The sequence below is a fragment of the Phascolarctos cinereus genome, unplaced genomic scaffold, assembly GCF_003287225.1.
Source record: "Phascolarctos cinereus isolate Bilbo 61053 unplaced genomic scaffold, phaCin_HiC Scaffold_4;HRSCAF=312, whole genome shotgun sequence".
In the NCBI taxonomy this organism is placed as follows: Eukaryota; Metazoa; Chordata; class Mammalia; order Diprotodontia; family Phascolarctidae; genus Phascolarctos; species Phascolarctos cinereus.
Genome location: NW_027555847.1, coordinates 465,206,311 through 465,223,883, shown reverse-complemented (window position 1 = coordinate 465,223,883; position 17,573 = coordinate 465,206,311). Strand labels below are relative to the sequence as shown.

Genomic DNA, 17,573 nt, shown 5'->3' with positions numbered 1-17,573 from the left:
TTGCCCCAAAATGAATGAGACCCAAATGACAATGCTGACAAAACACAAAGCATCACAAAAGTTTAAGTTATAATTACTACAAATAAAGTAACAATAAGAGCTGCTCTAATATATATTAAAGTTTCTTTAACATTAAAAGTGTCTTAAAGGAAGAAGAAATGAGGAAATGTACCACATCACCTTTCCTTGGAGGCATGTGGAACTATGACTATGGAATGCTAGATATGCTGTCAGACATGTTTCAGAAGTCTGACTATTTATTACACAAAATAAAGTACCTCTATCAGTTTTTACATCCAAGTTAACTCAATTATATCAAGCTTTTATATCTGATAAACATCTTTTATCTTTTTTAAAGACATATTTTAAAAAACTCTTTTCTTTCCATTTTTAAAATAATTTATAACACTACATATACAAGTTAACTATACATAACCTTCCCCCTTTTTTGGAGGGAGAACAGAGGTGAGTCTGGACCTGTGATTTCATACCCAATGTGGTAACTCCTCAATGTATGTCAATGACTCATCTGTAACTTGGAGTCTTAGTTGCCCAGGGAACTGAGATGCCTTGCCCATAGTCACATTGTTCATATAAGAAGCAGGACTTGAACCCAGGCCTTCTATGCTCACAATAAAAAAAAAGTTAACATTCTCTTTTCACATATGTACACAAAACTCCGCAAAATCACTACAATTAAAGAGAAAACCAGTCTGCATTTGTGGTCCAAATTCTAAATATTTTTAAAACGCAGTTTACTAACAAGCATACAAACTATTATACCTTTGTTTACTATCACACAAAAGAATTGAACCCTCTGAGGCCTGCAGTGAAAAAAAAAAGCTTTGAAAGTAACAATGAAAAATGACCTATATGCATTAATTTATGGAGGCCTCATCACTTCTCATCTCATCTGGCCTCACAACAGCTTTCTAATTGGCCGCCTCCAATTTCCAAATCTCCACACATCTGCCAAAGTGATAGTCCTCAAGCACAAGTCTGAACATGTCACTTCCCTGCTCAATAACCTCCTGTGGCCCCTTATTACCTCTGTCATCATATGCAAATTCATCTGCTTGACATTTAAAGCCTTCACAGCCTGGCTCCAACCTACCTTTCCAGCACTATAGATTATACTCTTTCATGAATTCGATGGTCCAGCAAACTGTCGTTCTTCCTGTTTCTCACTTGACACATTATCTCCAATTTCCATGATTTTGCAACATGATTTTGTTGTACCCATGCCTATAATGCATTTCCCTCTCCTCACCTCTGAATTAATGAAAAAATATGTATTAAGTACTTACAGATGGCCAAGCACTGTGCAAAACAGTGAGCACACAAATTCAAAAAAACCAGAAATCCTCTACCCTTAAAGAGCTTACATTCTAACAATAGAAAGCAACATATACAGAGGGACTGGGAAAAGAAGAGGTTTTAGGGAGCAGAAAGAAAGGAGGGATGGGGCACAAGGCAGCAAGAAGAAGGTAAAATGGCTTGACAGGCTTAATGGGATGTGAAGTTGAAACACAATCTTTGTCTGGGGCCAATCAGTACACATAGTAGGCTGGTTTCTATAAGCAGTCACCAATCAACCATTATATGTGTTTTCTCTCAATAGAAAATAACTTCCTTAAAGATACAAACTGTTTCATTTTTGTTTTTGTATCCCTAGGGCCTAAGTCAGACATAGTTGACACAATAAATATTTGTTGGTTAATTTTATTTCTAATTCAGCCGATGTAGGAGAGGGAGAGAGGGTACACTGGTAAAAGCACTGGCTCTACAGTCAGAGGACTTGGACTGAAATTCAACCTCTGCTGCAAATTACTTTAGCCTTCCCAGGCCAAAATTTCCTTAATTATAACATGATGGAGTAAAATAGACTGGCTGGTGTCTGAGATCCCTTAGGATTCTATATCTAAGATCAGATGATACATTTTTGAAACATTTTTGTGGCCTTCTAAAACTTCCACTCTATATGGTTTTATGAAAACACTTTATTTTCTCTTTTAGGTTTGCTCTGCTTAACTAAAATAACAGACAACTTTAACTCTGTATTTTTAGGATGCATATTTCAAATATTGAAATTACAGGTGATGATCTCTCCCTGGACGCTCACCATACTGGTACCAGACTCCATGAGACACCCAATGACTTTAGCCCACTCCAACTTAGAAATGAGCAATCCATTGGCCTCAGCCTCCCTGGCAGCAGGGATTATAATCATCTGCTACTACATCTACTGCCTCAGTCCCTTTTCTGTAACTTGTGGTCTTAGAGAGTTGCCTATAGTACTAGGCAACTAAATTATTTCCTCAGATTCACACAGCCAGTAGGTGTCAGATGAAGGACTTTAACCCAAGACCCACAGGCTTGCAGGAAGACTTTCTAGACAGATAAGAATGCCTCTACAGATAAGAACAATATCAATAATACATCAAAAATTTTTACTAGCACTTTTTTTGTAGTTGCAAAAAACTATAGATAAATGCCTATTATTTGGAAGGGCTTAGACAAATTGTAGAATATAATGGAATATTACTAAGCTCTAAGAAACAATAAATATGATGAACAAAGAGAAGATTGGAAAGACATGAACTGCAAAGAAACTAAGTAGAGCCAGGAAAACAGTATACACAATGATTACAATAATGTAAATGGAAAGAACTACAAAACAATTAAAACAAAAAGTTGTGAAATTATAAAGCTCTGAAGAAGACCTATAAGAACATACCCCCCACCCACTACTCTGAAGAGGCTAGATAGAGTTTGTAACCTTGTATATGATGTCACAATTTTTTGATAAATTGATCACTTCGCTGATATTTTTTTCTTCTTTTTAAGAAAAAATTATATAAGGGATGGTTCTCTGGATAGTAAAGAGGGGAAAAATCTAAGGGGAAAACAGGAAATATAAAAACAAAAGATATGAATAAAAATCCATTTTAAATGTAAAAATATGAATGATATTCATATATAAAAGAGAGCAGAAGTACTTAAAAACAAGGAAAGTTAAATTCTCCCTTGCAATTTTCTTTACAATATTTGTCAATATCCTTTGTCAAGATGATAAAAGTAAAATTTGTAAAAAAAAAACAGTAAAATTTGTAAACCCTTCCTAATAATTATCACAAATTCTGAATATTGAAATAATTCAAACTTGCATTTTAATATACTTACTGCCAACCTGTTTTAGTCTCTGCACAACACAAAATTTAATGTTTATTTACAATTCTAAGTCTGAATTCACAATATTTTAATAGCAAAAAATAAGCATAATTTAACATAATTCTTCATCCTGTATAATCTCATAGATTTTTAAAAAGAACAGGGGCTTTTAATGTTTTCAAAGCACACAAAGCTATTTTAGCTTTATGAATACTTTTAATTTATAAATCTTTTTGTCTTTTAGAGTTAAATCTTTTACCACTGGAAGAATAATCTAAAACATATTTGGCCCCCTTCTTTCTGAAAATGAAGGAGGGGGAAAAAAAAGAAAGAAAATGAAGGAGAATTGCTGTCCTATCTAGAATATACTTTGTCCAGAAAACACATTTCACTTTTCAAGTTTTTCTATGGCAAGAGAATTAAAACTAATTTCTACCAGGTAAGAAAAATAACTTTTTTTCAGTAGGTTGGTGTGATTTTCAAGAACTGATAATGTTTTCCATCAAAACTAAATGTAACTTTTAAGTCTCTCCCATTCAAAGCTTAGGAACCAAGAAAAATGAGAGCAAATAAGCCCAGGTAGTTTCTTCAATCACTCTATCAAACAATGGGGCAGCCAACAGGCAGCTGCTTCAAACTTCATACCACTTTGAGTACAGATATCAGTTTAACAAAGTTTTATTAAAATTACTCACTTAACTAAAATATTTAACCTCCCCATATTATAAAAACTAGACTTAAGTTACTGCACATTAAAAATCTTATCATTCCCACATAACCACCTTCATTCATGGTCATTCAAGTTATCTGATGTTATAACTTACATATCCTTATAAATTTGATTAATATATCTCAGCTTAAAAATTGTGGAACTACACTTTTATAGTTAGTCTCTTTTGTTCTTGTTCTTCAGTCATTTCAGTGGTATCCTACTCTTTGTGATCCCAATTTGGGGTTTTCTTGGCAAAGACACTGGAATGGTTTGCCATCTTCTTCTCCAGCTCATTTTACAGATGAAGAAACTGAGGCAAACAGGGTTAAACAACTTGCCCAGAGTCACACAGCTTTACTAGCTGCTGAGGCCAGATTTGAACATAGGAAGATAAGTCTTCCTGACTCAGCACTCTATCCACTTCTATACATAGCTACCCTAACCTCTGATTAATATATAACATAAAATATAACTTCTGTTTAATATAATATAAAATCTAGAGGGGTTTTTTTAAAGTCATTTATTTTGAATATTTCCCCAAATTCCAAAAGTAACACTAAATTTCTTCTGTACCCACTATGATGCAAAGCACAAAGATCTCAGGATACTTGTTACTATGGATTTGAACAATCTAGTTATACTATATGCTGATTGTATGTCTAGTAGTAGGTTTGGGGGTTTTCCTGGGGTGGGAGAGGAAGGAGAAGAGGAGTTATGTGAGTGAAAAATGTAGCATACAATGATCCTTTGGAACACCAAATAATATTTGCCAGGTAAAACTGTCCTATATGCAATTAAACCTGACTTATCTACAATATGCATGGTTGCCATTGTTTCAATGGCAATTCTACAAGAAACAGATTAGAAGACAATCTAACAGGAAGATTCAATTACAAATGGCTGGATTTTAATGCAACAAAACTTCAGTAATTTACTTTTCTTCCCCATATAGCTAAGAACTCTCATAAGGGTAAATATTAAGTAGGTATTTCAACCAGGAACATAATCAAGAAAATACTAACAAAAGCAAGGAAAATATTACTTTAAGTAGAATGAAACTATAATGTAAAGTTTAGTGGGACCCAGATAAGCCAAAAAGTAAATGTTAATTCATAAGACCAGTGAACAGGAAATAGAAGCCTGGACAATATCCCTAGAACTTAGGAAAAGGATTTATATGTTAGTGAGCAAAGGAGAAAAAGATGTGTGGCCTATGACTCTAAGCATATCTGTATATGTATATATAACAAATACATTCATATATCACATACACACATGTGTATATATGTATACATATACATTACTGTCTATAAGACCAAGAATATAAGGCATAAGGGGAGGGAAAAGTTAATTAGTGGTTAATAGAGTTGGGCCAGAAAATCTCAAATACAATTGCTTATTATAATACTCAATAAAAAAAAATTCGCATATTTTCTGGTTCTGATTATCTCACTGACTTTGCTAGTCAATCTGCTTTTTACTCTACAACCATAACTTGCTAATCGTGGGGTACAGCTATTATATAACCCATGGATTTTTTCTGATAAGAGCTATAAAAAACTACTCAACTGTTTTACTCCTAGCACTTGGCAATTTTTAGATAAGGAGAAAGTAAGAAAGATCAAATTATTTGAACATTTTTAGTGATGATGTGGCAAGAAAAATATTTGTCCAACAGATGTCAGTGTAATAACATATTAACTGATTTGGCTACTATATACTGATGATAGCTACCATCCAGATTTTTTTTTAAGGTACACTCACTTAAATGCAAACTTCCCTAATGTAAAAATGACTTGAGTAGATATATTATTCAAGAATAAAGTTAGAAATAAATTGTACCCATGGTTTTCTTCATTATGTTGTAGAACACCCCACCCTGTTGGAACAAGTGAGGAAGTCCCTTCGCATGAGACCAGATATCTTCTCCTGTAGAACAAAAACAGATCCAGAGTCAATATTGGTACCACAGCCCACAATACCTGATAGAATTCATTTTATTATCTGATCTAGAGCAAAAAACAATGGTTTTAGAAGGGGGCGTTGTGATGAAACCATTTTATCCATTCACAGCTAAGGAAAATGATGGGTTTAAGACTAGATGACCCCTAAGGTCCCTTACAACTCTAATATTCATAATGAAGGATTGTCCTTACAATAGTCCTACAAGGTATAAAATGCAAAAATTATTATCCTCATTTTACCCATAAGGAAACTGAGGTTCAGAGATCCGTGATTTGCCCACTAAAAAAATGTGAAAACTAATAGACTATAAAGCACCATTTAAATGTGAGCTACCACTATCAACTATTGCTTGAAATAAATGGGCCAAAAAATAAAGACAATTATTTCTTTTATAACCTCCCCCAGCAAAACTTGCCTACTGCTACACAAAGCATTCATGATTCTATTTCTGTTCCTTTTCTGACTATTTTTTCCCCATTTCCATTCCATGCATGTACTGTTCTCTTTCCTCATCTCTACCTCTGGGTTTTCTTCAAGACCCAGCAAAAATCCTACCTTCTACAGGAAGACTTGCCTGATTCCTCTTAATTTTAGTGCCTTCCCTCATTTGATAATTTCCTGAAACAGCACTTAGCACAGTGACTGGCACATAGTAAATGCTTAATAAATTTTATTGATTGATTAACATAGTTTATTTTCACATAGTCTCCCCTATTAGATTTGGAGCTCCTCAAGGGCAGGGACTATCTTCTGCCTTTGTATGTCTTCAACGCTTCGCAAAGCCTGACACACAGTAGGCACTTAACAAATATTTAATGACTGAATGACCACTTCAACCTTCACTGAAGGCCTTCCATAGGCCTTTTATGTTCAATACTCTCTCTTTTCCAACTCACCAAATTTTTTTTCCTCTTCCTACAGAAAATCCCACATTCAGGACAAATTCTCTAACTCCTCTTATAAGTTTGCCAAATATAAGCAACATTGGTGAAAAAGTGAGAACTGAGGTCAGGAAAACAGGGATGGTGGCACTTGGCTAAAACTTATTACCAATCTCAAGGGACCCATACTTTGCAATTAGTTCCCATTTCCAATATTCCCATGCTCTCACTGGCTCTTGACTCCAGCCCCTGCAGTACCACAGTTGGAATTATAAACCCTCTTTCCCTGTCCATTCTTACTTAGTTTACCTATCTCAACTTTAACTTCTCACATCTATGGTTGGAAAATTAGCAACTGGATTTTTCAATCAATTCCCAACAACCACCTTGTCATTTTAATGATAAAGCAGAATGGCACAGCTGAAATAATACTGGATTTGAAGTCAAATGATAGCTTCTAATCGCAGAATTGCTTCTTACTACTGTCTAAGTGACCTCGTTAAGGCACTATACCTTTCCTGGGCTGCATTTTCCTCATCTATAAAATAAGAGAGTTGTATCAGATGATGTCTAAGGTCCCTTTCAGCTCTAAATCTACCATCCTATGATGCCACATTTTTTTTAATTCAAGAAACAGCACAACCCACAGCAGTGGCATGTCAAGTTCTAACCCTTCCTCAGAAGAGGTTTGTATTCTGAATACTAATGGTAAAATGGTCAAGGATTTAAAACTGGCTGCTAATTCATACAGTGAATACTATAATTGAGATCTGACTATAAAGTTTGAAACCTAAAATTAACACAAAATAAAAATTTTACATATTTTGTACAATTTAATAATGAAAATTCATAATTCAACACACTCTAAAACTCACCAAAAAATGAACACGGCTATGAACTAAAGAATCTGCAACTGTTAAAGAAATGTATTGTCAAAATACAAATTTCTACTGCAAATGAGGAAAATGTTTCCACTACAAAAGATTTCAAAGATGAATTAAATGAAGGGGCTATCATCATCTATTCTCTCATTCCCATTCTTTAATAACACAGATTATTTAGCTAAAACAGCTCTCAGGAATCATCTGCTTGCCTCTCTTATTAGTATACCCAACTTCTCAAGAGCATCCACTCTATGCAATCAATGTTAAAGCTTATGACTTCAGAAAACATGTTTTCATGTAAAACATAAACAATACAGCACTGTGCAAAAGCAGATACAAACACTGTTAATGATGGTTTATACAAAGCTATGAATGCTTCCCTGTTAGAAGTATACAGTACGTAACAGTCCATGAAGACCTAGGGAAAGAAGGTGAAGTACAGTGAGGTACTAAAGTGTCATTTCAATTTTATAAAACTGCCTTTTATCCAACATTTTAAAGAAAAATTCAGAGATATAGTGATCATATTCAGGTCCAACTACATCTACAAGTATTCCCAACATTGGCTTTGTAACTTGCCTGAGTGTATCCAATTTCAAGGAGTTTTAAGATTTTAAAAATATATAGTAAATTAACAAAATCACTTAAAATCCATACTGCTCTTTATGGGCTGTTGTGGAATTAGGAAGAGGTTTCAAAATCAAACAACAAAAACATCACTCCATTCCTAAAAAGTGAATAATCATTGGTATGAAAATAGATAAACACAAAAGGTATCATACCGCTGCTTACAAAACTCTAAAATAAGTTATTCTCTCTCTCACCTAAATCAGCTCTACACTGTGGCCAATCACCAATATTAGTCATAGGGTAGATGAACCTGAGATACGAATGCTTTTCTGATGTAGATAAAATGAATTTGATATATTGATATTCTGAACCAAAAAGCCCTATAAAATAATGCCACAAGTCTCTATTAGTTGTCAACATTTTTTAATGGAAGATACTAAAAGTCACCTGTTTTAATGTGTGTACGTCATCCATTATTCTTTTTTTTAAAGGTATGTTTTTTCAAAATTATATATTGCTGATATTTGCTACACGGTAAAAGCGTGTTAGTCTCTAACTGGTAAAAGCTGTAAAGCCACAGGAATCCTTCAACTCAGGATGGAAATAAAATGAAGTAGTAAAGTGCCAGAAGCACCATAAGGTATTTTTCTTAATTATCACCAGCTTTACTTAGTTATGGTCCTTTAAGAAACAAAACATCCTTCATACTCTGTCTCCATCCTGAGCTCCATCATTTAATAGTCTCTTCAGTCCAGGTACCAAGTGTTCTCCATCCTTTGCCGAATAGATACTCAAGATAAACACAGAATGTTAGAACTGGAAGGGACCTTAGATATCACCTAGTCCAAATGCTTCATTTTACAGGTAAGAAAATTTGAGACACAAGTTCAAAGCTACAGCTAATGACAAAGTTAGGATCAGAACTCAAAATTACATGGGCAGCTAGGTGGTGCAGTGCAGAGAGCACCGGTTCTGGAGTCAGGAGGACCTGAGTTCAAATGTGGCCTCAGACACATAACACTAGCTGTGTGATTCTGGGCAAGTCACTTAACTCCAATTGCCTCTCTAAAACAAAAAAAAAGGAACTCAAAATTATAAACAACACACTTCAAAAAATGTCACATTTTATTAATATCTTACATTGTGTTTAAACACAGTTATAATAAATGGCCTCTTAAGCAAAGGTCAGCAGAAGGAATACTAGATCCGGGTTCAAATTCTGTCTCTGCCACTTGTAACTACAATTTTGAGAAAATCACTTACCCTGTCTGAGCCTCAGTTTCCTCATACATAAAATTAGGAAGTTTGGAGTAGATAATGTTTAAAATCCCTTTCAGTTACAAATCTACAAACTTAAGTGTCTATATTTATGAAAATAAAGCATTCACAGAAGAGGATGTTTATAAACAATAATACCACATTTAACTAACATTTGTTTTATGTAAACAAAATAACTGATTTAAAGAGGTTTAGCTCTAACTCAAAAATTTACATTCCCTACATTCATTCAAATAAAATTCTTTCTGTAATATCACCACAAATTTGCAGGGCAGGGACAAACTAAGACAAAGTGATTGCCTAGGTAATTTTATAAGATCATGAGTTGGTTTATAGAGGAGTTTGCATTGTAAATGAAATTTCTGAATTAATATTGTCCACTAAATCAATACATTAAAAAGATTTTAGTTCCCATAACTACTAAAACACCAAAATTAGTAGTTCAGAAAGAAAACTGAGTCTTTACCTAAGAAAGTAAAGAAACACTGCCATTTAGTAGCATTTTGATGAATGCAACCACTTATGACACTATCCATGTGGAAATCAGAAATCTTTCAAAAAAAAAAAAATCAGGAACTACTGGTGTCTACATCTGTTTTTTTTTCATATCATATCACCATGTATTCTGGTCAAATTACTAATTTTAATAAAAATATAAGAAAAGTCTAAATTTGTTTGGCAACATTTCATTGCAATGTCATAAATATTCCTATTCAAACTGGCTAGAATACAAAACTGTCTAAAACTTTAAATTACATTTCACTGGTAACAAGAGGTTTTTTCATGAATTTCAGCTGCATCTATGGAAGGGAAAAGTCACACCCATTCTCTCTAATATATTTCAAAAACAATCCCATCACTACCACCTCTTTCTATGGCACTCTATTACAATCCAAGACAGATTCACTGAGGCCAATGAAGGCACTTACAGCTACTAAAAAAAGATGTGAACCGGAGTACGTCAGGAGGTAAGAACAGGAAAAGGAATTAAGACAACATCAGCATTGAATTAGGTGGGGGTGGGGTGGAAATATCAACACCAGAAACTGCAATTCATCAGACAGGAAGTCCTGAATCACCTGACCTAAACACAGGAACACAATAAATTTAAACAAAAATCAAAGGAGGAAAGGTGGGTAGACTCAACTGCCACCTAAGCCTTCGAAGAAAATGAAAGGCCAGACATGGTATTTAAAAAACGCTGCAAGTATAAATTATGTTGTTCTAAGGAATCAAACGACAGCAAAAGCACGTCTTCGCAATCTGGCATATTTACCCAGACATGTCAAAAACCTAAAGCAAGCCATTTTTTTCTAGCATACGTGGTCTGATTTTCACAGACTCACAATTCTCAAGAACAGAAGGGGGGAAACACTTTCTTCATTTTACAGAGAAGCTATATGCTACATAATATAAATTGATCTTACCCATTAATGTTGCCAGAAGGCACAAGGAGTACATTTCCTTGTCAGTCTGCTCCTGAAATTCCTTAGAAGATATTTTGCTAGTAACAGCAATATCTTCATGTTTCACAGTGTGTGCTGAGTGTGCTGCACTGGGCTGAGCACCTTCCTCTTTACCTTTTAGGATTTCTATTGTTATTCTGTCACCATGTTGTAAGGGCACAGGCTCCTTTTCCATTCCAGCTTTGGGAGGCATTAGCTCTTTAGGAGGAAAACCATACCGAATACATTGTAAATATGGAGGAATATCAAATTCTCTAGCTATGCTTTCCTGAAGTTCAAAATAGGTTGTTGAGGGTTTGAGTGTAAGCATTGACTGTCGCCCATCATTTGTTGTTATACGGATCTTCTTCTCCTTAGTAGATACTGGTGAATAAGGGGCCTTGGTAGGAGTAGCAGGAGCAGATGAAGGCCCATCACGAATGATGCTTGGGGAAACAGTTCTAGGTTGGGCTTTTTGTTCTTGTTTTAACTTCTCAGTTTTCCGTTTCTGCATCACAGAAGCTTGTTCCGTAATGTTCTGTTGAATAGTTCTTTCAGTTTTACTCATATTTAATTCCTCCTTGTGCAAAGTTTTTGTTTTCTGCCCAGTAAGAATAATTTTAGTTGGAAGTTGGGACTCCAAATCTTGCCCATGTTGCACATCCTCAACTCTCTGGGCATGAGCACCATCAATATTTACAGGAGTGTAGTCATCAGGATTCTTTTTGGCTGTCTGATGCAATATAGTGTGGACAACTTTCTGCACTAGGATTTCACTCCCAAATTCACCAGGGAAATGTTTGGTGACAAGTTTCATTGCAACGTCATAAACATTGCTATTCAAAGACACATCACTTTCATACTGGAACCAATATACTGTTTCTCTGACCACTCTTCCACTCCATTCCAAAGTAATAGGAAAAGCTTCAGGCAGATTGTCATATTCTTTACCTTCCCAATAATGTTTGAATCCACAGCCACATTTACCTCCGGTGGATCTGGTATTAGTTCTGTCCCCATCCAAATACACAACAGAACCATCACCTCTAACTCTTCGCACTGATGTGCCATGGCACCAATTACAAGCTGTTAGATTACTCAGACTGTAGTCTGGTATCAGAACATCCTTCACTGAATCATATGAGCACACCAGATTGTTCAAAGGGAAGCTATAATTTTTGTCAGGCCTCAGCTGTCCATGGGTACTTTTGGCCAGGTTGTACAATTTCCCTCCTGGAGCCAACCACTCAGGGGGGACATGAAGTTCAGAAAGGGCACCACAGATCAAACACTTGTGAAGGCGATTATCCATCACTGCTTTTTTTTGCAGCTGCTGTTACTTCTTCAGGTTGAACTCCTATTACCCCAGTTCTTCTATAGAAATATTGATGAACATCTGCAACTAAACTAGGATGAATACCATGTTTGTCCATGAAGACTTCCTCCATAGCAGCCACAAGCCTCAGTAAGTATTTGTCCTGCAAACTCCTATCTCCTCCAATCACACACCCACCATCCTCCTCAAGTTTAATATACTTTTTAATGAGGTCCTGAGGCACTCCCCATGCTTTAGGAAGTAGCTTCATGGGCAGTTTGGGTAAAGCAGCCCCTTTTATGCCAACCAAAGGAATATAGTGGTTTCTGCCAGAGCTACTCCAGGCGATGCAGATTGGTTTGTTCAAATGGCCATCTCTACCAGTGCACTTCTCTGCAGGGATAAGCCCCGGAAGAAAAGTGGCAGAATAGTCCCCCAGAGCTTCTCATGCCACTGAGGGAATCCAGGAGAATAATAGGCCGGTGTAAGACATTGGCAAGGCCAAAAATGTGGATGTTCCTCAACCCCAAGGGAACACCTTCAGGTGGCACAAAAAGGGGGTCACATTCGTTGATAATGTCCTCCCACTCAGCAGCATCAATGAAGTCGTGAAAGAGGGCTTGATATCGAGCCAGATGCTGCTGAAAGTGCTGTTTAAGATTCTCTCTCAAGGCATGCCAGAATAGCTCCCGGCCCACAAGGGCCCGGGACACAGCATGCACCAAGCAGTGCCCATCCCCATCTACATGCACTGGAATCAAGCACTCCTGACTCCGATTGGCCCTCTTAATGTCCTCCAGGGTGTCATGCAAGTAGAGCAGACTTCCAGATCGGTCCTTGCCGTAACCCACAGTGTTGACATGCTCGGGCTCAATAAGAAAGGCGCGGTCGCCCAACAGGGCGCAGTCAAACAGCTCGCCCTGATTCATGTCTCGGAGCAGCTTGGCCCTGCCCGTCTGTTTGTCCATCCCATATCGGGCCAGGATGGGCGACAGCAGTTTGCAGTGGTAGTTGGAGAGGCCCAGCACTTTCACCAGCTCCGTGTTCTTCTTGGGGGCCCCCGTCACCCCGAGCAGCGCGTTCCGCAGCAGGTTGTGCAGGACCACGTCCGGGTCGGTCACCTCCTCCACCCCCAGCAGCTGGTGCTGCTCGTGCCGCTGCCCGCACTCCGTGCACTCGATGCTGGCCGAGCCGGAGGCCGGGAAGAACAAACGCGCCTGGCACTTGGGGTCCGGGCAGTTCCCGGACAGGATGCGTCGGTCCTTCCGCTTCGCGAGCCCCCCCTGAGCCGCCGCCGGCGCCTCGGGGGGAGGAGGTGGAGGAGGGGGAGGCGGTGGCGGCGGCGGCTGAGACATCGCTCTCCGCTCTCGGGTCTCGCTCCGCGCCCCGGGCGACCCCTCAAAGGCTCATAGCCCTGACCCGCACCGGCCCCGATCAGTTCGGCCCAGGCCCCGGCTCGCCTGACTGGAGATTCGCTTTCCTCTCCTTATCAGCCCCCCCCACCGACACCGAAGTGAAGGCGGAAGCACTGGACGCCGCTTCTCTAATTGCTTCTTCACTGTCGTAGCCGTTGCCCCGAACGTAACGGCCTACACCCTACCCCGCACTCTCTCACTCTCTCTCTCTCTCTCTCTCTCTCTCACTCTCTCCCTACCCCTCTCTCACACGCAGACATACACACACGCCCTCCCGAGGAGAACGCGCAGGCGCCGCCTTCGCTCTGCCCCCTGGGAATTAGAGTCTACCAGCTTGTGCGTCTGACCTCGGGATAATGAAGGCTTGGGCCGGGTCAGGACTACGAGTGCCGTGAGGCAGTGCGGCTCAGGGCCCCAGCGAAGGAAGAAGAGGAAGGGGAAAGTAAAGAACTATAGAATTGCGGGGGAAAAACAAGATGGTTCGCTTTGCCTACCGGGAGTTGTAGTCTCGAGCCGCTCCCTGGCCCGCCTGAAGGCGCAACCTTGAGCCAGCGAGGGACCACATTTCCTAGGTTGCCCTACGGTGGTACCTGTTGCACTTCCCCACCGCTTCGCAGGATTGGGAGAAGGAAGGGTGCCGGTGAGCACCCGGTGTTATATGCTGGGGAACAGAAAGCAGGTGGCATGGGTGGGTTGATGGAAGTAGAGAGAGCTTTTGGGAAATGAGCATCCACGGAAGCATTGGGTGGGGAGGTTGGCAGGAGGTGAGGAGCAATAGGTGTTTGCAGGGGATGGGGAAGAAAGGAAAGGTTTGGGATTCCCCATGTGGCCTCAGGGGATTCCTCCCTGGCCTTTTCAGCCTCTGTGCTTTTCCTTCCTCGCCCCTCCTCCCAGCCAGGGCGGAGACTCTGAAGGCAGCCTCTCTAGCTAGGAACTATCACTCCGGGAAATGAGTTCAGTTTCTCTTTTCCGATTCATCTTTGCAGCTCACAACATAAAGGTCAAGAGAGCTGAGTCATCTGGGACCAGGGAAGGCGTGGGCTGCCAGGGGAAGGGGGGCAGCCCGGGCCACCACCTGCTCCTGGGAAGAGAATCCGACTGACTACAATCAGCCAGTCAGGCCTCTCTCTCCAGGTGAAGTGTTTGTTTACCTTTCAAGGGTTATTTTTTGTGGCCTGCCATTAACCTGGACTGTCACACTTAATCCTACCACGTTCCCCTCGGTGCACCTACCTCCTGATGGACCTTGATAAATCACAATCTCTCTCTCTCTCTCTCTCTCTCTCTCTCTCTCTCTCTCTCTCTCTCTCTCTCTCTCTCTCTCTCTCTCTCTCTCTCTCTCTCTCTCTCTCTCTCATTTTCTCTCTCCCCCTCCCCGCCCCCGGTGTGGGTGTGTACACATATATATCTATATGGCATACAAACTATGCTGTCATCAGCACTCTTCACTTTTCTGGAACAAAGTTTATCTTCATGGAAATGCTGATGTTGCTTTCTGGAGACTTAGATAAACTGCCTGAACATTTCTGTAAGACTTGGCACAAAATGTAGACAGAAAGTACTGAGCTTGAGGTCATGTGAGCTTCAGAGGCCGCCAAGGAAGCTGCCCGTCCTATTAGCAGCTTTGACGCTAATCACATGAATGTTATGAAATGAGTGCTCTGGAAGGCAGTTAGTTGTTCCCCCCCCCCCACCAGGATCTTGGTGTTGATTCACTTCCAATAGTTGTCAACTAATTTAGCCAAAAAAGAAAAGTGGCTTGTAGATCACAAAAGCAAAACGATCCCTGTTGTCTCTTAATTCTTCCTCTTTTTTTTAAAGCCGAAGTTATCTTTGTTTGTTTTTTAATACAGTTATACTATTTCATTTACTGTCATAGAATTCATTTTCAAATGCAAGCATTTGGAGTGATAATGTAATGGCTCCATAGCCAAACCTTGCCAACTTAAATAAATTCTTCCAAAACTGATTGCTGAGAATTAATTCAACTCTGTGTTTTCTGCAGAGTAAGGATGTCTCTCTCACAATGCCTGGCATATAGTAGGCATTTACTAAATGCTTGTTAAATAAATGGTTCAATTTAGAGAAATCCTGTTTCTAAGCAGTTGTGGAGTTCATATGTATTTTTTAAAAAGCACCACAATAGTATATACAGTAATATGATTGCTCATATGTAGTCGAATGCTAACATAGCATTTTAAGTCTCTAACAGCACTTTGCATATAGTATTTGATCAAACCTCAGGCAAGTAGTAAAGCTGATTAAAAGTGGGAAAGGGTGCTCTAATAATAAATATTCTTTCAAGAGCAATTTGATTATTTATTTACTTTTGTGTAGAGAGGACTTGGAATTTCTGAATATTATAAAAATAAGATAAAATATGATTGTCTAAAACTGACTTTTTCAGGCTTATATATTATATGTGCATACAATATGCTATATCATATATGCACATATACAATGTATAATATGCAATAGTCTATATGTACATACATAATATGTATGCATACAACATATAAGCTTGGAAAATGTAATTTTTAGATAATCATATTTTATCTTTTTTAAAAAAATAACAGAAGTTTGAGGTCCTTTCTAAACAAAAATAAATCATCATATTACTCTTGAAAGAATACTTATTATTGCAGCCCCCTTTCCCACTATTTAATCAGATTTACTGCTTGCCTAACTCCTTAAAGCACTAAGAATATCAGACTTTATTTAGTACTTTTTCCTAAGTTCCATTACAGAATTATCAAAAACCTTCACAGCATCCTAGTAGGGTAGATAATGTCATATCTTACTCACGTCATCCAGGAACCTCAGAGTTAGGCTCTCAGAAGTGATCATCCCTGTTCTGTAAACAGGAAAACTGAGCTAAAACAGTTCTGTGTTTCCAGCAATCCCTCGGTCATCCAGCACAACACCACATTTTCTTAATTTTTAGCATACATATGTATAATCAGGAAGATAAACCTAGAAATAATAAAAGTAATGAGCCAGGTAAGGTCTAATCTGGAATCAAATCCAAAAATGCTTCTTGGAGGAAGTGTTCTGAAAAAAAAAAAGAGAGATCTTAATGGAAATGAATCGTATAGTATGTTCTGAAATGAAGAGATGCCATGCAAAACAGGCCAATTAAGAACAGATTGGGCCCTAAGGGTAAGCAACCCTCTTTCTTTTTGCCTCTCCCCTCCCATATATTAAATGGAGTTTGGGGAGAGCTGGTCTTGGTTTGCTCCCCTGGTCTAAAGGATGATCCAGTCAGCCAGTCTAGCTGCCAGGCTCAGGCCAGAGCACTGCCCGGTCACCTTGACCCCTGAGCTATACAGCTATTTGGTGAAAGGAAGAAGAGAGGGAGAAAGGATTCCAACAAGATGCATTTTTGAATCTCAAAATCAGAGGAAATGTTCTCTCCCTACTAGTGATGAGGTAAGGAGGTGGGGGAGAGGGATATATCTGAGGAAATGTCTGTTCTGGTGGTGTAGTTTGGGGTTGCTGGGAATCTCAAAATGTCAGGGCAGTGTCTGCCTGGGATGAATTCACACACTCAAACCTTCTTCCAGTCAAATGACTAGGTTTATTGCACTGCTTCTTAAGGAATCTGCAACTTAATGGAGATGAGACTGATGCTTACCTACAAAAGGGACAGAGTGGTAAGTAGTCTAGGGTGGGCCAGATGCAACAGTGAAAGGACTATCAAGTAGGCTGATTAGGTGATCTAAGTGTCCTGGTGTGGGCCACTTGCCTCTGATGGAAGCACCTGTGATCTGGGCTGCTGAAAAGTATGGGAAAATTCAGGGACTGGATTGCTTTCCAAGACATGGTCTTTTCATTTTAGGGCTCCAGGTCCTATAACCCCAGCACTAGGAATCCTCTAACTCCACTTTGTGAAGTTTAATGCTATATACTCTCCTCCCCTCCACCCCAAACCTCATCC

General features: G+C 38.9%; 1 protein-coding gene across 1 annotated transcript in view; it reads right to left on the bottom strand.

The window, feature by feature from the left end:
- Positions 1–13,964, bottom strand: part of VCPIP1 (valosin containing protein interacting protein 1) — a 32,707-nt gene extending 18,743 nt beyond the window's left edge. Inside the window, 4 exon segments of the mRNA XM_021002075.2 lie at positions 5,726–5,812; positions 10,889–12,230; positions 12,232–12,657; positions 12,659–13,964. Of these exon segments, the coding sequence (XP_020857734.1) occupies positions 5,726–5,812; positions 10,889–12,230; positions 12,232–12,657; positions 12,659–13,576 (2,773 nt within the window). The 5' untranslated portion in view covers positions 13,577–13,964.
- Positions 13,965–17,573: the final 3,609 nt, after the last annotated feature.